This window comes from Lithobates pipiens, unplaced genomic scaffold (genome assembly GCF_037356315.1).
Source record: "Lithobates pipiens isolate NorthernLeopardFrog02 unplaced genomic scaffold, aLitPip1_a1.2 Scaffold_1, whole genome shotgun sequence".
NCBI lineage: Eukaryota > Metazoa > Chordata > Amphibia > Anura > Ranidae > Lithobates > Lithobates pipiens.
In genome coordinates, this window is record NW_027507685.1 from 226084135 (window position 1) to 226106044 (window position 21910).

Sequence of the window (21910 nt, forward strand, 5' to 3'; positions counted from 1 at the left end):
GTACCCCTACCATTTCACAAAGAAAGTGTAAAAAATGGTTAAATAAAACAAACACACTTTTGAAAAATTCCTTTATTAAAAATAAAAAAATAAAAAAAAGATTCCAGCGGCGGTAATCCACTCTTGCTATCCAGCAACGGACGGTCATCTCTCCAGCGATGTCTCATCTCATCCAGCGCAGCGAATCCATCCTTCTTCTGTCTCCGTGTAGGAGACACTGCAAGGATTCCGGCGGCTGACGTTTCTTATATACGGAGGGCGGGGCCACCCGTCACCTGACCCCGCCCCCCTCTGACGCAAGGGGAAACCCGGGGTTCCCCATGATGTATGGGTGACCCCGCCCCCCTCTGATGTAACGGAAACCTGCCTGTGTTACATCAGAGGGGTGCGGGTCACCCCTACGTCACAGGGAACCCCGGGTTTCCCCTTGCGTCAGAGGGGGGCGGGGTCAGCCGCCGGAATGCCTGCAGTGTCTGCTTTGCAGAAACACAAAATCCATCCATTCCCCCGTCAGAACAGAGCTCTGCCTTGTTTACATAGGCAGCGCTTCATTCTGAGTCTCTGCCCATAGATCGTCGGGTGCCAGCAGGCATCGAGTGCCAGGCACCTGCAGATCGACTTCTGCTGTGAATAATCATGGCAGAAGCTGCCCGCCGGTAGTGTGTGTGTGCCCCCCCTGCAGGCGAAAGTGCAGGATCACTATACAGCTGTTAAAAGTCACTATAGCAGTTATACTGCAAATACATAATAAATCATCAACTTAGATGTTTTTATAGACACTGAGTGCTCCTTTTTAATCCCTCAAGAGACGCTGGGAAGTTTTAGGCTTATACGTGTAGTTAGATGAAGGGAAACTTTAAAAAAAAGCTTAACAGCTCTAGTGAGATGGCTGCCACACATAAAGATCCCTAATAGGCATCCAGCAGCAAAACACATATAACTAAAGAAGAAGCTCCAGACCAAAACCAGGTAACAGAATCCAAGATAATTTTAATTACTGATAAAAAAAGTTATATAAAAAAAGCCAATGCGTTTCGGTTGCAACACCACTTACTTGTCCATCCCCCTAGTGGGCCACAGACACACTTGGAAGAGTTTCTAACCTTTCCTAATTCCACAACTAAAAAACAAAACTTCTTGTACTCCATACTGGTAACACATCAGATGCAAGAACACTATAAAACTTTGTGACAAAACAAATGTGAAAATGTCTTTAGGGAGAACCCATCACTCTGATCATTCAGGGCAAAGAGTGTCTTTGCAAAGGCCCCCAAGCCCTTGATACTTCACCACTCCTTGCTCTGTCTTTAAGATCCCCAGTGTTGGCTGGTGTAGGAAACTAGGGGGCAGAGGTGACCATCATGTAACCGGGCTTGGGCCTAGTGATTGGCTGCTAGACCTGAGCACTGTCCAATGAGACAAGGTCACATGCTCCCCTAAAACCATGAAGAACTGGCTATTTTCATTGGCTAAGACAGCCGAAGTAGCAGCAAGGGAGTGCTTATGAGGGGGGTATCAGGGAGTTGTGTCTGGTGGGCCTTTTCACAGGCAATTTCACTTTGTCCTGAATAAGCAAAGTGCCAATAGGGTTTATTTAAACCCGGAGAGTGCGAAATCTGGTGCAGCTGTGCAAAGAAACCAATCAGCTTCCAGTATTTTTTTTTTATCAAAGCTTATTTGAACAAGCTGAAGTTAGAAGCTAATTGGCTACCATGCACAGCTGCATCAGATTTTGCACTCTCCAGTTTTAGTAAATCTAGTCTCTTTAAACATTATTACACATTGCAGTGAAATTCAGTATTGTTTTCTTCTTCTTCTGTCCAGCACACTTCAGGTATTTTATTCTCCTCCGTCTATTCTCCTCAGGGATAATCTTTCCATAGTTGCCCCAGCCATTGAAGTGTATCTCCTGTGTTAGGTAAAAAGAAAACCTGAACATTTAGCACTGATTTGTAATAAACCCGACCTTCATGGAAACAAAATATGAAGAGGTAATGCTCACCTAATCTACAAAACAAAATTTGAAAAGAGTACAAGGATCACAATGACATCATTATGGGGTCTTGTGCCTCATCCTGTACATTAGCACTGAGATACAAACTTAGGTGGAAATCAAGTTTTACCCCAATTTCCAGAGTTGGATTGCATTTTTTTCCGTTACATTGATATCAAGAGGGGTCAGTTTTCCAAAGGGCACTTTTTGCTGTTGGCCAATAGAGAATCTATTGTCACTTAAATTGCTCCCCCAGCCCCCCTAGGCCCCCCCTCAATGAGGTTTAGTGTACATTGTTGTTAATAGACCTGTGTACTTTGTCTTACAAGCCCTTTAACAATCGACTCATCAGAGCCACATGCCCTCAAAATGGGAGGGGGGGGGGGTGCTATGCTCTGCCCCTCCCCCACCCCAAAGCACCTTGTCCCCATGTTGATGTGTATAACTCTTGTGTGAAACTATTTATAGATCCAATTTCTCTGTGGGTTGCTTACTGCTGCTGTTAATATTTGTACTCATGTTTAAAAAAATAGCTAATTACTAATCTTCTCTATGCACTTTGTTTAAACTCAGACTAAATCTCTGATTTACTGCAATGTCCTGTGCTTATTTTTGCAGCCATTATGACGCCATGGGGCTGATTTACTAAAAACAAATGGACTGTGCACGTTACAAAGTGCAGTTGTTCCAGAGCTTAGTAAATGAGCAGAAGCTCTGCTGACTTCCATCATCCAATCATGTGCAAGCAAAAATGCTGTTTTTTTTTTCCTTGCATGTGGGTTCCCCCTCCAAGTGCATACTAGGCCATTTGGTCTGGTATGGATTTTAAGGGGAACCCCACGCCGAAAAAACGGTGTGGGGTTACCCCCAAAATCCATACCAGACCCTTAGCCGAGCACACAGCCCGGCAGGTCAGGAAAGGGGGTGAGCGAGCCCCCCCTCCTGAACCGTACTAGGCCGCATGCCCGCTACATGGGGGGTGGGTGCTTTGGGGCGGGGGGCCCTGCTCCCACCCACCCCAAAGCACCTTGTCTCCATGTTAATGAGGACAAGGGCCTCTTCCTGACAACCCTGGCAGACGGTTGTTGGGGTCTGCGGGTGGGGAGCTTATTGGAATCTGGAAGCCCCCTTTAACTAGGGGGCCCCCATATCCCAACCCCCCACCCTATGTGAATGAGTATCGGGTACATTGTTCTCCTTACTCATTCATCTAACAAAAGAAGTGTCAAAACTAAAAAAACTAAAAACTTGATCCCTTTGATATTCAACTGTTCATACAATTTGAGGAACTTTAGGTATTTATCTTTAAGACTATTCTTTGAATGTATCTAACACTAGCCGTATCTACATTTGATTTATATTTATATTTATGTTTAAATTTGTCTACAGTTTATCTACAAGATCAGGGATATGCAATTAGTGGACCTCCAGCTGTTGCAAAACTACAAGTCCCATCATGCCTCTGCCTCTGGGTGTCATGTTTGTGGCTGTCAGAGTCTTGCTATGCCTCATGAGACTTGTAGTTCTGCAACAGCTGGAGGTCCGCTAATTGCATATCCCTGTACTAGATATACCGACTACTCCTGAGGAAGCTCGTTTTGGAGCGAAACATGTTGAGTGGTATAGTCTATGAGCATTTTCAATACACAATTTTGGCTGTGTTCAATTTGGGATTTGAGAGCGGTATCTCGGCAGCTGCGATCGATCGGAAATTGGCAAGCTTGGTCTGTCTTTTCAAAGTATGAGGTGCCCAGTTTCCATTAACATGCTACACAGCCTAATTTTCGTAGCTGAGCAATATTGGTGGTTTAGAGTATGAATAAACCTTATTTTGCACGGCCTTCGCACTGGCTTTCTTTGGGGCTTTATGGATAAGGAATCTAGTCTGCCTTTCGAAACGGTCTCAAAGGGGGCTACTGATGGGGTTGGTGGGTTATTTGCAAGATTCGGTCACAATGTGGGTAAGACGGTAAAAAAACAATCAGACATGCACCTGCAAGTGTTCCGGATTACGAAGTCACACATTTGTCCGGTAAGAGGAGCGTAATCCTTATAGAACATAACCTGGGTTCACAGGCTTTTTTCGGATACATAGCGATGGGTTGTCCTTGTCAAGGTTCCAATTCATAGCCGTGTTTCGAGAATCTTTGACAATGGCGGCTACAATCCAAAAAGTTATGCCTCCCATTCTTTCTTAAATGGGGCGGCCACGGAGGCTTCCAGGGCCTGCCTCAGTTAAGAAACAGATAAGTGCATTGGTAGGTGGGCAGACAGATTGGGTTTTTACATTCACCCACATTGGTTGCAGAATTGGGTCTAAAGATGGGTTATCAGGTTTTATTTTAGTGTTAGTTATGGGGGAACTTACTGTTTTGTGCTGGCAGTAGTGTGGATCCTGGGTCACACATGCGCTTAATGGGGGTGGGCCAGAAGAGCTGATGTTCGGCCGAACGGTAGACAGTTGGGCATCCCCAGTCAGGAAGCTCAGCCGGGATGGTCATTGTTTGGTCAGATATGGTGGGCAGTGCATCTTGGCCAGTAAAATAGGTTGAGAGGACCCGAGTGAAAGACAACATGGAAGTGAATAGGTTTGTGATCAGGAATGGGGGGGTTATATGTCACAGAGAGCTGGAGGTGGATATAAGGAGGTATTTTGGGAGCGGTGGGGTGCACCTTAACAAAGTGGGAACCGTTCTTTGGGCTCTAGGTTTGCAGGAATGCATACAGCGAGCAATGAGGGGGTGGAGGTGCACGCAAGGGTAGGGTTTTACCCCTTTTGTGCTGTGGCAGTGGTTGGGTCTTTGGAGGAGGAGAATATGGAGGTTATAAGCATGGTTGGTACCGATCTGTGGTATGGGGTTAACATGGTTGGTACCCATCTGTGGGATGGGGGTTAACATGGTTGGTACCCATCTGTGGGTTGGGGTTAACATGGTTGGTACCCATCTGTGGATGGGGGTTATCAGTTACCTTCTGGTTAACGAGGGGTTAACCAGGAAGGAGTAAATGGTAGGTCACTGCGAAAGTTGAGTATCGTCTTTGGGTCCGGGGGCTTGCGACCGAAGGCCTAAAGTTAAAAGAAGTTTGGCACAGTGACCAGTGGTGTGTGTTCCCCTCGAAGACTCCATAAGTACAAAAAGTTGATTAAGGCCGCGTACACACGCGCGGACTGTTCGCCCAACCTTGTTCGGCAAACAGTTTCGGCAAACAGTCCGCTCAAAATTTGCATGAGCGGACTTGCCCACACACGAGCGGACTGTTTCAGCGAACTGTTTGCCAAACAGTTCGCTCAACTTTTGAAATGAACGGACTCGCCCACGTAAGGAGGAGGCAAATCCGCCCATTTCGAGCGCGTGTACAGGTAGGCGGAGCCCGCGAAGGAGACGTAACGGGCTCCGCCGCCTGGAATGGGCTTAAAGGGGAACCCCAACGCCGAAAAAAATCGGCGTGGGGGTTCCCCCAAAGTCCACACCAGACCCTTGTCCGAGCACGCTACCCGGCCGGCCAGGAAAGGGGGGCGAGCGAGCGCGCCCCCCCTCCTGAGCCGTACCAGGCCGCGTGCCCTCAACATGGGGGGGTGCCTTGGGGAAGGGGGGGCCGCGCGGCCCCCCCACCCCAAAGCACCTTGTCCCCATGTTGATGAGGACAAGGGCCTCTTCCCGACAACCCTGGCCGTTGGTTGTCGGGGTCTGCGGGCGAGGGGCTTATCGGAATCCGGGAGCCCCCTTTAAGAAGGGGGCCCCCGGATACCGGCCCCCCACCCTATGTGAATGAGTATGGGGTACAATGTACCCCTACCCATTCACCTGTGAAATAAAGTACAAAAAAAAACACAACACAGGGGAAAAAATATTTTATTGCACAGCTCCGGGGGTCTTCCGTCTTCGGGGGTCTTCTCGCCGGACTCCTCCGCTATGTGTGTGTAGCTCTTTTGCTAGCGGAGGAGTCCGGCTTTCTTCCTCCCCGCCGCCGGCCTCTTCTCCCGACTTCGGGGGTCTTGTCCCCCTCTTCGGTTCTTCTGCCGGGCCACCGCGCCTTCTTGTAGCTCTTTTGCAGGCGGTGGCCCGGTCTTCTGTCGCCGCTGCCTTCCGTTCTTCTGTCGCCGCCTTCGGTTCTTCTGCCGGGCCACCGCGCCTTCTTGTAGCTCTTTTACAGGCGGTGGCCCGGTCTTCTGTCGCCGCTGTCGCCGCCGACTTCCGTTCGTGTTCTTCTTCTTGTTCTTCTTGTTCTTCTCCAGGAGATGTTGACACGTCGCTCCCTCCGGCCGGAATGCCAGAGCCGCGCTGTGCGGTCACTTATATAGTGACAATGGGGCGGGGTCACATGGTATATGTCACATGGGTTGGTCACATGGTGACCCCGCCCCCTTACGATGTCATAGTCCCCATGTGACATCAACCCATGTGACCAACCCATGTGACATATACCATGTGACCCCGCCCCATTGTCACTATATAAGTGACCGCACAGTGCGGCTCTGGCATTCCGGCCGGAGGGAGCGACGTGTCAACATCTCCTGGAGAAGAACAAGAAGAACAAGAAGAAGAACACGAACGGAAGTCGGCGGCGACAGCGGCGACAGAAGACCGGGCCACCGCCTGTAAAAGAGCTACAAGAAGGCGCGGTGGCCCGGCAGAAGAACCGAAGGCGGCGACAGAAGAACGGAAGGCAGCGGCGACAGAAGACCGGGCCACCGCCTGCAAAAGAGCTACAAGAAGGCGCGGTGGCCCGGCAGAAGAACCGAAGAGGGGGACAAGACCCCCGAAGTCGGGAGAAGAGGCCGGCGGCGGGGAGGAAGAAAGCCGGACTCCTCCGCTAGCAAAAGAGCTACACACACATAGCGGAGGAGTCCGGCGAGAAGACCCCCGAAGACGGAAGACCCCCAGAGCTGTGCAATAAAATATTTTTTCCCCTGTGTTGTGTTTTTTTTTGTACTTTATTTCACAGGTGAATGGGTAGGGGTACATTGTACCCCATACTCATTCACATAGGGTGGGGGGCCGGTATCCGGGGGCCCCCTTCTTAAAGGGGGCTCCCGGATTCCGATAAGCCCCCCGCCCGCAGACCCCGACAACCAACGGCCAGGGTTGTCGGGAAGAGGCCCTTGTCCTCATCAACATGGGGACAAGGTGCTTTGGGGTGGGGGGGCCGCGCGGCCCCCCCTTCCCCAAGGCACCCCCCCATGTTGAGGGCACGCGGTCTGGTACGGCTCAGGAGGGGGGGCGCGCTCGCTCGCCCCCTTTCCTGGCCGGCCGGGTAGCGTGCTCGGACAAGGGTCTGGTGTGGACTTTGGGGGAACCCCCACGCCGATTTTTTTCGGCGTTGGGGTTCCCCTTTAAGCCCATTCCAGGCGGCGGAGCCCGCGACGTCTCCTTCGCGGGCCCCGCCTACCTGTACACGCGCTCGAAATGGGCGGACTTTCCGAGCGGGAACAGTCCGCTCATTTCGAAAGTACAGCGGACTGGCCCACACACGGGCAGACTGTTCGCTCAAACACAGTTTCAGCGGACAGTTTTTCGGAATTTCCGAAAGACTTTGTCCGTCCAACTGTCCGCTGAAACTGTCCGCTGAAAGCCCACACACGAGCGGACTGTCCGCCCAAACACTGTTCAGCGGACAAGGTTGGGCGAACAGTCCGCCCGTGTGTACGCGGCCTAAGAGTTATTTAAAATGTTATTTATTTAATTTTAAGGTAATTGTGAGGGGATTTGGAGGGGTTAGATATTATGTTTAATGGGTGGCTTAAGTGACTGTGGGTTAGGTCCTTCACATGTCATGCTAACTGGATCTTGGATGAACAGAGCGGGGGAGGAAGACACATAGGGGAGAGAAAGGGACAGTTCAGTGATTAAAGTGTAATGCAAAATGCAGTGCTCACTCATTGGAGGGACGAGGCTGGAAGTTCACACAGGTTGAAATGTGTAGCTGCTTACTGCTGTTCGTCATATCTCCCATGCACACCCCCCCTCTCCTTCACTTTTGTACATTAGGATAGGAGAGTGGGTGGGCCGGGTAGACACAGGGGGAGAACAGGGGCGAGAGGAGGAGGAGGGGGAGCTGTATGCATCGCTCATCTCCCGTCCGTTGCTGGGATTGGGGAGTGAACTTGCTGGGCTGTGTGAGACACACCACTCAGCTTCAGCCATCAGCCCCTAAATGCACAGACATTCTCCTGTCCTACGGATGGGAGAAATCAGGCTGTTTTCCTTGAATTTTCACTGGGATAATGGGAGGCTGGAAACACTGCATACCCCCCCCCCCCCCCCACACACACAGTGCCGGAACTCCAGGGTCCAGTCGCAAGTGTGACTTCTGCGACCCTGATTGTTTTGCCACTAGTATTCAGAAGTAGGAAAAAATTTGAATGGGCATTTGCTAGAATACTGGAAAATGTCTACCGATATTAATAATTTGGAGTAGAAAAGTGAAGTCACGCACAGACTTTATGAAGGCTATGGTGCTAGAGTTTGTTTTTTTAGGATTGATATTAGGAAAGTACCAACTTACCAACTTTACTATAAATGTGTACTAAAATTCACCTATGCTCGATAATCCAATCATACACCTTATTGTGTTTCCTGATGATGCCATCTTACCTGCGACTTCTATAATACTTCAATAAGCATGCCAGTCCGACCACAGAAGCAACTACGATACATATAACCAGCCCACTGGATATCTGATGTCTTTTATCTGTAGAGATGATGAGGAAGCTCAGTAGAAGTCTTGTATGTACATATTTATAAATTTTATAAACATTAGTTCTGCTTAAACACACAAATGAATACCATTTTGAATTGTTTACAATAGTGATTTTTGTTTTTAGAATGATTATATAAGTGTAATATTACAGCTCATGTAGTACAGGGATTATTTAAACTTTTGTCAGGATATGACAGGAGACAGGCCCTCTTTATGAAGACGTCAGGTATCTATTAGACCATCAATTTCTCCCCTGCCCTCTACTGCAGCTAATTAAGCACAGATCATACCTGATTAGCTGCTGCTGTAGCTGGGGAATGATAGCTTTGAATCTCCAATGCCGCGTACACACGATCAGACTATCCGGCGGACTTAGTCTGGCGGACAAACCGCCGGACTGTCTGCCGGACTGTCCGAACGAGCGTACCTGCCCACACACGGTACTTTTGCGGCGGACTATCCGCCGTACTTTTGAAATGAACGGACTCGCCCACACACACGGAGGAAAGTCCGCTCATTTTGAGCGCGACTCCAGGGAGCCGGGACTAGCGAAGGAAGCGTTGCTTGCTCCATCACCTGGTATGGAGTTAAAGGGGAAGCCCTACGCTGAAGAAACGGCATGGGGGTCCCCCCTAGGTCCATATCAGACCCTTATCCGAGAACACTACCCAGCCGGTCAGGAAAGGGGGTGGGGACGAGCGAGCACCCCCCCTCCTGAGCCATACCAGGCTGCGTGCCCTCAACATGGGGGGTGCTTTGGGGAAGGGGGGCCACGCGGCCCCCCCACCCCAAAGCACCTTGTCCTCACGTTGATGACAACCCTGGCCGTTGGTTGTCATGGTCTGCGGGCGGGAGGCTTATCGGAATCCAGAAGCCCCCTTTAATAAGGGGGCCCCGGATCCTGGCCCCCCACCCTATGTGAAGGAGTATGGGGTACAATGTACCCCTACTCATTCACCTGTGAATTTTTTTTTCAAAAAAACACAACACACAAGGTTTAAAAATAATTTATTGCACTGCTCCGGGGGTCTTCCGTCTTGGGGGGTCTTCTCGCCGGACTCCTCCGCTAACTTCTGCTCTTTTACTAGCTCTTTTACTAGCGGAGGAGCCCGGCTTTCTTCTTTGTCGCTGCCCGGGGGTCTTCTTCCGACTTCATGGGACTTGTCCCCCTCTTCGGTTCTTCTTGCCGGGCCTCCGCACTTTCTTCTAGCTCTTTTACAAGCGGTGGCCCGGTCTTCTATCGCCGCCTTCTGTTCTGTAGAAGGAGCGGAGGCCCGGCAAGAAGAACCGAAGAAGGGGACAAGACCCCCGAAGTCAGAAGAAGACCCCCGGGCGGTGATGAAGAAGAAAGCCGGGCTCCTCTGCTAGTAAAAGTGCTAGTAAAAGAGCAGAAGATAGCAGAGGAGTCCGGCGAAAAGACCCCCCAAGACAGAAGACCCCCGGAGCAGTGCAATAAATTATTTTTAAACCTTGTGTGTTGTATTTTTTTGACATTTTTTTTCACAGGTGAATGGGTAGGGGAACATTGTACCCCATACTCATTCACATAGGGTGCGGGGCCGGTATCCGGGTGCCCCTTTATTAAAGGGGGCTCATGGATTCCGATAAGCCCCCCGCCCGCAGACCCCGACAACCAACGGCCAGGGTTGTCGGGAAGAAGCCCTTGTCCTCATCAACATGGGGACAAGGTGCTTTGGGGTGGGGGGGCTGCGCGGCCCCCCTTCCCCAAAGCACCCTCTTATGTTGAAGGCACGTGGCCTGGTACGGCTCAGGAGGGGGGGGGGGCGCTCGCTTGTCCCCACCCCCTTTCCTGACAGGCCGGGTAGCATGCTCGGATAAGGGTCTGATATAGACCTAGGGGGGACCCCCACAACGTTTTTTCGGCATAGGGCTTCCCCTTTAACTCCATACCAGGTGACGGGGCCAGCGACACTTCCTTCGCTAGTCCTGGCTACCTGGAGCTGCGCTCAAAATGAGCGGACTTTTTTGCGGGCCGGAAAAGTCCGTTCATTTCAAAAGTACAGCAGACTAGCATACACAGGGCCGTATTGTCCGCCGGACTGCGAGTCCGGCGGACATATTTTGGTGCAAAACTACTTTCTTAGTCCGCCGGACTTTTGGGTAAAAAAAGTCCACCGGAGCCCACACACGGGGGGATTGTCCGGCGGACTCAAGTCCGCCTGACTCTTCCACCAGATTGTTTGATTGTACGTGGCACAAGTGACATAACACATCACTTCTAGGTTCGTTAGCCGCCTCCTGCACTCAATATTAAAGTAGTTTATCGCAGTCCCAGGCTCCTTGGAGGAACAGGGGAGCCTGAGAACCATCACAAGCATTGGCTGTAGGGGGTCCACCTTCAGAACCCTGTAAAGTGATCTGGCGCTGGTGCCAAGATCTCTTTTACATGAAAGACCATTTCCAACTCTAAAAATGCATACCACGCATGTATTAACCCCTTGATAACCAGGAAATTTCTAAACATACCTTGATAGACAAGGGGCTCATTAAGAATTCTATTCATCACCTGTTCAGCTGTGTAGTGTGGAAAGTCTCTGTAAATTGCAGAAACAGCCATTCATACTTACAGATCCTTGGACAGGCAAAACAAATAGTGTAATATATAAATTCTAACTATGTATTTTGCCATTTGTGTGGAGTTTTTATTTCATTAGTTCAGCTTTTACATCTATTTTCTTGTAGCAAAACATCAAGCAAAGCCTTTTATGGATACTCACCCAGATGTACTATTAGTGGCTCTTTGAAGCTGCTGTGTTCAACTCGGCAGTAGACACTTTCCTGTTCTATCGAATTTGTAATTGTCAACACTGTTATCTGGTAAGTTCCATCTCCATTGGGTAGAGTCACAGTTGACATCACATCCTTCCTTATGTTCTCCTTCCATAAGCTTACTTTGATTTGCTTCGGATAAAATCCAGTCACCATACAGATCACCTCTGTTTCAGCTTTATCAACTTTTTTGGTTATGTAGACCTGTGGCTGGACTGAGATATATGAAGGAAAGTTGAGAAGAAGAATGATTAGGGCACATATATAATGGTCCTGATTCATAAAGATGCAAAAGAACTTACAGCTAAATCTGGCCTCTCCAGTTATATTTTATCACAAGTCAACCAGCATAAACCAAGACCCACTCCTCAACCTCTTGTAATGCAAATGTGCAGCATCAGAGAGGGTGTAACTAGGAAATGTGGGATGCCACTCCAGACAAACATATTTTAGCTCCGGTGATTCCTACTCAAGGGTGTAGGCAGCTAAGGAGCCCATCCATCAGCTCTGTAGTGCACAGGAAGGAAAGAAACACTGCCGCACACAAACCCAGCCAACAAGACGGTGGGGCGTGGCTTGGGTGAAGTCAGGCTAAAGCTGTCTTGTTGACTTACCTTTTGGACCAGGTTGGTGTGCAGCTGTATTTCTTACTTATCAGGGAGGGTGTACCTTAACCACTTAAGCCCCGGACCATTTTGCTGGCCAAAGACCAGAGAACTTTTTACGATTCGGTACTGCGTCGCTTTAACTGACAATTGCACGGTCGTGCGACGTGGCTCCCAAACAAAATTGACGTCCTTTTTTTCCCACAAATAGAGATATCTTTTGGTAGTATTTGATCACCCCTGCGGTTTATATTTTTTGCAAAAACAAAAAAAGACCGTAAATTTTGAAAAAAACGCATTATTTTTACTTTTTGCTATAATAAATATACCCCAAAAATATATTAAAAAAACATATTTTTTTCCTCATTTTAGGCTAATACATATTCTTCTACATATTTTTGGTAAAAAAATTGCAATAAGCGTTTATTGATTGGTTTGCGCAAAAGTTATAGCATTTAAAAAATAGGGGATAGTTTTATGGCATTTTTATTGATCATTTTTTTTTATTAGTAATGGCGGCGATCAGAAATTTTTATTGTGACTGCGACATTATGGCGGACACATCGGACAATTTTGACACTTTTTGGGGACCATTGGCATTAATACAGCGATCAATGCTAAAAGAAATGCATTGATTACTGTAAAAATTTCACTGGCAGTGAAGGGGGTTAACCACTAGGTGGAGCTGTAGGGGTTAACTGTGTCCTAGGGAGTGATTCTAACTGTGGGGGGGAGGGGCTGTGTGTGGCATGTCACTGATCAGCGCTCCCGCTTACAGGGAGAGCTGATCAGTGACAGTGTCACTAGGCAGAACGGGGAGATACTTGTTTACATTAGCATCTCCCCGTTCTTCCTCAACGTGAGACGATCGCGGGTATCCCGAGGACATCGGGGTTCCGCAGGTATCCCCACAAGCTGCCTCTTAAAGGGCAACGTACAGGTACGTTAATCTGCCTGTACGTGCCCTTCGGTGGTCAGGAGGCGGTTAAAGTGTCACTAAACCTAAAAAAAGTTTTTTACCTTAATGCATTGTTTACATTAGGGCAAAAAAAACTTTTCCGTTTCTCTGTGCCCCCCCCCCCTTTCCCTGTGTGAAGTGCTGTGCACGGCTGCATCTATTCTCCCCTTTTTTCCTCTTTACACAGTATTCAAGCAGCAGCAGGAGCCATTGGCTCTTGCTGCTGTCAATCAGATGCAGTGAGGAGGAACTGGGGAGGGGGGTGGGCCTAAGTCCCGCTGGACACAGGTCGCATACAACCCTCTCCCCATGGCTATGGTAGTCCCAAACAGAAGAGGAGGAGCCAAGATTGCCGCCGGGGACCCCAGAAGAGGAGGATTGGGCCGGTCTGAGCAATACCACTGCACAGATCAGGTAAGTATAACATGTTTGTTATTTTAATAATAAAAAAAAAATCTTGACTTTAGTAACACTTTAATGTCCACACAGCATGCATATGCTTCCATGATGGCCAAGGGATGGATCTATTCTCTGACAAAAAAGCCACGATAACTAGTATTGTTTATTAAAAATGGCACAATGTGCAATTTTTGGCTATGGTTTACTTTTCATGGTGTTACTTACTCTTTCTGGAGAGGGTTTCCTTCCCTGCAGTTAAATATGTGGTGGCCAAGGCATGGAGCTGCTTCTTTAGCATGTTTTCAATGGAGGCCAGTGTGACCATATCCTTCTGCAGGTATTTCCGTACAGCTTCAGACAGAGGATAGTCCCCAGCGACCCACACCCCTTCTGTGACATTTAAATGCACCAGATCTTCTCCTTCCATAGCGATCTTAAAAGCATAGCCTGCCAGGTTGTCCATGGATGAGGGACAGATTACCCGGCATTGAATTGTGAAGGCACCTGAGAAGAATTGATTTTCAGGTTAGCTTAGCTTGTAATCATTTCAGACTTCTGGATGTAGGATGCACAGGGGTCTATATACAAATGTGTAGCTATATGTGTTAAGGATATCCCTATGGCAAAATCATCACAAGCCTTCTTGGTTCTTCAACCTTCATATTATAAGGCAAACCCATAGTTGAAACCTGAATTTTTTAACTTGGTTAATAACACTACAACCAGGGGCATCGCAAGCATTGATCACCCAGGGCACATGCCCTGCTTTGCCTTCAGGATATCTAGAAAGAAGGATGTGGAAGGGAGATACAGTACTTTGAAAAAGTATTCATAGCCCTTGGAATTTTCTACTTTTTTCATGTTACAACCAAGAATGTAAACTTATTTTATTGGGATTTTATGTGATAGACCAGCACAAAGTGACACATAATTGGAAGTGGAAGGAAAATGATAAATGGTTTTCAATTTTTTTTTACAAAAAATATCTGAAATTTGCATTTGTATTCAGCCCCCTTTACTCTGATACCCCTAACTAAAATCGAATGGAACCAGTTGCCTTCAGAAGTCACCTAATTAGTAAAAACAGTCCACCTGTGTTTAACTTAATTTCAGTATAAATACAGGTGTTCTGTGAAGCTCTTAGAGGCAGTGGCGGCCCGTCCATAAGGGGCACATGGGCGCCGCACCCCCCCCCCAACCCCCCCCCCCCCCCCCCCCCCAGGCAGTCACAAAGAAAATTTTTTTTTTTTTAAACTGGCCCTTTAAAAATTAAAAGTATTAAAAAAAGGTCTGAAAGTGCACTGTTTTCGGACGCCGAACACAGTGCACTATGGGAAGCCCCACATCTATGCAATCACAAGATTGAAGATGCGGCGCTTCATTTGCAGGGTTTTAACCCGCCTTGCGGCACTTTCTGAAGCGCCGAGTAGCTTCCTCCCGGTGCTCGTAGTATCTATTACTACGGCCGGGCGGTTTGATTGACATCCGAGTTTGATGTCACTTCCTGTTTTCTCTCTCCCATTGTGCCTGAGCGAGAGAAAACAGGAAGTATCCTGTCACCACTTCGTATAGCTGCGAGGCCGAGGAGCGGAGTCTGGAGCAGAGGCATGTCTATCAAGGTAAGGAGATACAATTCCTGATGCACAGGTATTCAATCGTGGGCCAGGAAACAAGACCAGTGTGGAAATTTCATTTCTGGCTCAGCAGACTGTCACTGGGGATTAGGGATGAGCCAAACACCCCCCCCCCCCCCCCTTCGGTTCGCACCAGAACCTTCGAACGGACCGAAAATTCATACAAACTTTAGAACCCTATTAAAGTCTATGGAACTCGAACGTTCAAAATCAAAATTGCTAATTTTAAAGGCTAATATGCAAGATATGCAACAGACAACACCAGCAATAAGGGGTATCATCAGGTGTATACTGTTCCGGAGGCACACAACACCCACTTTAACTGCTGCAGATGTCTGTATTACAGAACACCAGCAATAAGAGGTATCTTCTGGTGTATACTGTGCTGGAGGCACACAACACCCACTTTAACTGCTGCAGATGCCTGTATTACAGAACACCAGCAATAAGTGGTAGCTTCAGGTGTATATTGTGCAGGAGGCACACAACACCCACTGTAACAGCACTAGGTTCCCAACTGGGACAGTGAGGCTGCATTTGATGGGACAGTGAGGCTGTATTTGGTGGGACAGTGAGGCTGTATTTGATGTGACAGTGATGCTGTATTTGATGTGACAGTGAGGCTGTATTTGATGGGACACGGGCTGTTTGTGACGGGACACAGGCTGTATTTGATGTGACAGTGAGGCTGTATTTGATTGGACACAGACTGTATTTGATGGGACACAGGCTGTATTTAATGGGACACTGAGGCTGTATTTGATGGGACACTGAGGCTGTATTTGGCATCTGGTGGCAGGCGACATGGCTAGTGACATGCTCTGGGATCCCACTGATTCTGCATTATGGTGAGTTGAATGATTTCATTTTATATTACAATGTAATAATAGAAATAATATGCTTCGATCATCCTGACACCATAACAACCATGTTGCCGGGATGATTTAAGTGCTAACACCAGGTGTTTAGAGTATCTGTTGATTGTTAAACTTTCTAGAATACACATCTCTATTGTTGTGTAGGATCTGGGCCTGCTGTCCTTCCATCCCTCGTTTACCTCAGACGCTAACCACACCACCTTAGAGCCACACCCACTATTTCGCTGAAACCGTGCCCATTTTCAAGTGGGAGTGGTCAGTAAGGAAGGGCAGGGTCTGGCGCCTCCCCATCCTAAAACTTCACCAGCCGCCACTGCTTAGAGGTTTGTTAGAGGACCCTAGTGAACAAACAGCATCATAAATGCCAAGGAACACACCAGACAGGTCAGGAACAAATTTGTGGAGAAGTTTAAAGCAGGGTTAGGTTATAAAAATATTACCCAAGCTTTGAACATCTCACAGAGCACTGTTCTATCCATCAATCCGAAAATGGAAAGAGTTTGGCACAATTGCAAACCTAACAAGACATGGCCGTCCACTTAAACTGGAGAGCAAGGAGAGCATTAATCAGAGAAGCAGCCAAAAGGCCCATGGTAACTCTGGAAGAGCTGCAGAGATACACAGCTCAGGTGGGAGAATTTTTTCACATGCTGACTATTAGTCGTGCACTCTACGAATCTGGCCTTTATGGAAGAGTAGCAAGAAGAAAGCCATGGTTGAAAGAAAGCCATAACAAGTCCATTTGCAAGAAGCTGTGTGGTGGACACAGCAAACATGTGGAAGAATGTGCTCTGGTCAGATGAGAATAAGATGTAACTTTCTCCTATCACCTTCCAGGACGGCACACCTGAGAGATGAGGTATCAGGAAGGGGTTTGTCCGCTGGTAAGATCCATCATTTGGCGTGCAGTACTGAGGTCCACCAGCAGGCAGTTTGTAACTGTCAGGGGAGGCTTTCCCTGCTGGTGTTATGTCATCATTGGGCCTCAGTACTGACGTCCACCAGCGGATGGATCCTGGCAGTATGGAACAGACAACACTTCCTGCGGTCAAGTGTTACATGAGGACAATTACTGCAGTCTCATAAATACCCCGCAAGCCCTCACATGCTTGCCTTGGTATCTCTCTCCCTGTGCCCTGGCTGTGAGCCTGCATCTGACCCGACCTGATCTCTCCCAATCCCACCCTGGACCTGTCCCTCCTGTCTCCTGTTTGCCTTGCATTCCTGCTCTGCAGCCCATCCACCCGCCCTCTCCCTGTCCTGTTGGTTTCCCATCCTTACCCATCTGCAGACCCCCCTGTGTATGACCTCGGCCTGGATTTTGTTACGATTCTGGTATTTCCCATTTATTTGTATATACCATTGTTGTTTGTGAGTTTGGAGTTGGTTGTGCTCTCTTATATTCACTTGCTTGTCACCTATGTAAATAAACACCATTATTATTCACTTACATGCGTTTCTGGTTTCCTCTGTGCAGTCCCCACAGTCTGGTCTACTAATTCCCTGACAGTAGTATACCAAGGCCATCCCTGACCAGACGTGGCTGCATTGAGGAACAATCCTGGTTTGTTAGTTCTGCTAATATGGATTTCAGTGAAATCATTTATTATTCTCTGCTGGCAGAAGATGATGGTGAATTTTAAAAGGGTGGACTAGTGACCAGCTGATGGAAACTATCCGATCAGCTCATTCCCTAGTAGTGGATCGGGGCGACATGTCATTTGAGGATGTTCAGCCCTTAATTCAGTTATGCCCAAAGTCAGCCCTGTCGTGTTTTCCTGAAGGAAGTGACGATTTTTCTCCCCCCTTCAATTATGTCCAAGTTGAATCTCTGGTATGGTTATTAGGGGATGATCCAGCCTTTTTCATGGAATGTTATTCCTCTTGTTCACAGCAGGTGTCTGTTTGCATCCATTCAATGCAATCTCTGGTTAGTCAGGCTGTGTGTGAATCAGCGATTGTTCAGCCTGTGCTACAGGCATGGTCAGATCTCCTGCATTTAGCTAAGCCACAACATTCCAGCCCTGCCATTAATCACCTGCCTACCAAATACCATTACCCAGTCTCCAAGTGTAGCACCTATCCTGCCTTCAATCCACCTGCCTCTTCTCCACCTGTAACAATCCCACAAAACCCTCCTCCAGCCACTGTTCCTTGTCCTTCCTTTTGCCAGGCTACATTATTTTCCTACAACCCTGCGCCTATGTACAAAGCTGCAGTGGCTTACCCAAAAAAGAAACAAAAGTTCTTTCCGACCCACACCATCCTGCCAGTAACCCAACCTGCCTCCACACCAACCAACCTTTTCCAGCCTGCGTTCCTGCCAGTTGAACCTGATGACCCATCTAAACCTGCCAACCCAGTGCCTGCTACTCGGTCTGACGTCCCAGTGCCTGTTACCCGGTCTGACGTCCCAGCCTTCCAGTTTGATGTCCCCGCTTCCCAGCCTGATGTCTCAGTTCCTGCCTTCCAGCCTGATGTTTTGATATTGGTATCCCAATCTGAAGTCCCATTTTTTCAGCCTGAAGTTTTGGTGCCCATTACCCAGTCTGCTGAACTGGTGCCCGTTACCCAGTCTGCTGAACCGATGCCCTTCTCCCAGTCTGCTAAACCGGAGTCCGTCACTTGGCCTGTTAAGCCAGTGCCCATTATTGGGCTTGCCGAACCAGTGCGTAGTGTCCAGCTCGCTGAGCCAGGGCCCATTACCCAGCCCACTTGGCTGGGGCCCGTTACCCAGCTTGCTGAGCGGGTGCCTGTGATCCAACCTGCCCTTACGGTACTTGCTGTTCAGCCTAATGTCCCAGTGCCTGCTGCCCAGCCCGATGACCCGGAGCCTGCTACTCAGCCTGAGGTGTCACACAGTCTGGTCTACTAATTCCCTGACATGAGGGCTCCTCCCTACAGGAAACACAATCACTTGAAAGCTTGTTATAAGTCCCCACCCTTCCCCTGGATCCTCAGTTATGAATGTGTTTCTCCCGAACACAGCAGCATGTTTGTTTTGTTTAAAGACTGAATGATCGGGAGGGTCTGACGTCCCCTGTTGAGACAGGTTTTAGGGAAGCCGGGGAGGGCTTAACTAACCTGTAGGCTTGTCCTTTCTCTTGGGTCACCCCTAAGTTTGCACCAGCGCTCTGGCCGCAGGGAATGCACGCTATCGCTAGGGTTGTATGAATCATCACCACCAGCCGCTCTCTTCAGTGCTGGAAAGTTTCAGGAAGTGCTGCCTTCCAAACCTCACTCTGATGCACGGTTGCATCACAGGAAGTGGGCGGCGCCGGAGTAAGAGTGCAATCCGGAAGTATTAGAAAGCCAGGAGAAGTTTGGAGAGCAGAGCAAGGTGGGGAGAAGCAGTGAGCTGGCTGTACTTGCCCCACTAGCGGTACCAGCAGCCCAGGACCCTGCCAACCTCCTCATGGAACAGGAGGAAGGGAAGGCAACTACAACTGCGGGTAGATCCAGTGGAGCCCAGGAAGCCCCAGATAAACACCCTCCTGCCACTACAGGGCATAGCTCCTCAAAAAAATGTGGGTACTGTAAGGCCAAACTCCCCAAGTCCCACTCAAAGCCCTTCTGCTATAAATGTATAAACAAGTTAGCGGTAAAAGAAGCTTCGACATTGATGAAAACGTTTCTCTCCCCTATGCAAACGGAAATGCTGGCGACAGTAAAAGCCTTCCGTGATGCCTCCAGGGAGTCAACAGCTCAGGGTCCTGAGGCAGAGGAGGCCCCGTCCTCAGTTATTTAAGAACTGTCATCCGAATTGCGCGTCATTTTGCTGGGTGGCTCCTACAGAGGAGGCTGTATCGTTCATTGATCATAGAAGGAATACATTGCTGGAATTTTTTTGTTTTGTTTTGTTTTTATTAAAGGACTTGTACCAAGCTGTGTGTGTGTGTTTTTTTTTACTTTTTTGTCACTTTTTTGAGTGAAATGGTAGAGTACAATGTACCCCATTACCATTTCACATGGGCGGGCGGGATCTAGGAGTCCCCTTTGTTAAAGGGGGCTTCCAGATTCTGATAAGCCCCCCGCCCGCAGACTCCAACAACCACGGCAAGGGTTGTGGGGATGAGGCCCTTCTCCTCAGCAACATGGGGACAAGGTGCTTTGGGAGGCTACCTCAAAGCACCCTCCCAATGTTGAGGACATGTGGCCTGGTATGGTTCAGGAGGGGGGGAACTCTCTCGTCCCCCCTCTTTTCCTGCAGCCTGCCAGGTTGCATGCTTGGATAAGGGTCTGGTATGGATTTCTGGGGGGACCCCACGCCATTTTTTTTCAATTTTGGCATGGGGTTTCCCATAAAATCCATACCAGACCTGAAGGGCCTGGTAATGGAATTTGGGGGGACCACCACGCAAAAATTATTTTTAATTTTGGCTCAGGGTTCCTGGGGGGTATCCAGGAATTGGTGGAACAGCGAGTGGTGGTGCCAGTACCAAAGGAACAAAAATACCAGGGATTCTACTCCCATGTATTTGTTGTTCGCAAGTCATCAGGAAAGTATCAGCTGATAGTAAACTTAAAAAAACCTGAATAGGTATCTGGAATACAAAAAGTTTACTATGGAGAGTATCTGCTTCTGGGCAGCAAAACTTCATGAAGGAGGCCTTCATGATGACTCTGGACCTCAGGGATGCCTACCTGCATGTTCCAATTCATGTGGATCATCAGGCATTCCTGAGGTTCGAAGTAGCAGTGGGAGGAGAGATTTTTCACTAGCAGTTCGTGGCCCTTCCATTTGGGCTAACAGCCAGACCAATGATTTTTACAAAAATCCTAACCGAAGCAATAGCCTTCCTACATCTCCAGGGTATATCTCTGATTCCATACCTGGACGATCTACTGATCTCTGGACGATTAGTCACCCAGGTCAGGTCAGATACCAACAAAGCTATGTCGGTTCTAAAAAACCTGGGCTGAATAATCAACATGGAAAAAAACCTCCCTCGAACCAGAACAGGTCAAGACCATTCTTGGTTACAGGGTGGACACCAGGCTACATTACCTCAAGTAGTCACAGATTGGCAGCAGAGAAATTGCCAGGCTATACATAACTGAAATAGAGGAAAGCGAGATCACCATCCTGTCTTTGCAATATAAATCTCAGTACTGGGTGTACATGCATACAGTATATATTCTTTGGCAGGTAAAACAGCTACTCCAAATGTATTTTTCTGTGTATTTAGCTGTTTTCATGAAGTTCAGATTTAAGTTCTGAAATGTTTAATGTGGTTGCATGTGTCCTATCAATACAATCAAAATGTTACAATTTTGGTACCAAAATGGTACAATTTCTCTTACCTTTATGTTCAAATTTATTTTTCAATTCATCCACATGTAAGGGAAAATAATATAAATAACTGCCCAGAAACATATTAAAGAACATCCAATCAGTGTTACTCAGGTTCCCCTTTGACCAGTAGTGATGGCCGAACGGTTCGCCCGGCGGTCGTTTCGCGGCGAATTTCCGACTTTCGCCGTCCGCGGGTTCGAACGCCTTTTTCCGTCGTTCGCCCCGGCGGACTTACGTGTTTAATGTATACAAGAACTTTAACCTTTCGTGACACGTTTATCATGTGTTACAGGACAACCAATTGAGACATGACAGCTCATGGACACTTGGACATTCCCCCTAACCTATAAATACACCCGATCCGGTGGCCATTTTACATTCTTTCTTCTGTCACTGTAGGGAAAGGATCCTGTGTGGAGTAGGGACAGAGAAAACGCTAGCTATTTGGTACACAAAAGTTCTTTTCAGGACTGGTATAGGTGTTAGGTCAGCAGCCTGAGTTTCTTTTGTCAGTTTAGATAAAGGGACAGAGCGCTGTATGCTGCTATTTTAGGGACAGCTCAGCCAGATTAGTCTTTCTTCATCATCATCATCATCATCATCATTAGCTGTTACTATCAGGTCCACAAAAGAGCTGTTCCAGCTAATCGTTCCA

The 21910-nt window shown here is 48.2% G+C and overlaps 1 protein-coding gene across 1 annotated transcript; it reads right to left on the reverse strand.

Moving 5' to 3' along the window:
• Nucleotides 1-958: 958 nt before the first annotated feature.
• LOC143988937 (saoe class I histocompatibility antigen, A alpha chain-like) lies at nucleotides 959-21376 on the reverse strand. The gene is made up of 5 exons (XM_077488878.1): nucleotides 21264-21376; nucleotides 13673-13951; nucleotides 11434-11700; nucleotides 8590-8686; nucleotides 959-1909 (listed from the first exon to the last, which is right to left on the reverse strand). Exons 1-5 carry the CDS (start codon nucleotides 21346-21348, stop codon nucleotides 1840-1842), a joined length of 798 nt encoding a protein of 265 aa, XP_077345004.1. The 5' UTR covers nucleotides 21349-21376; the 3' UTR covers nucleotides 959-1839.
• Nucleotides 21377-21910: the final 534 nt, after the last annotated feature.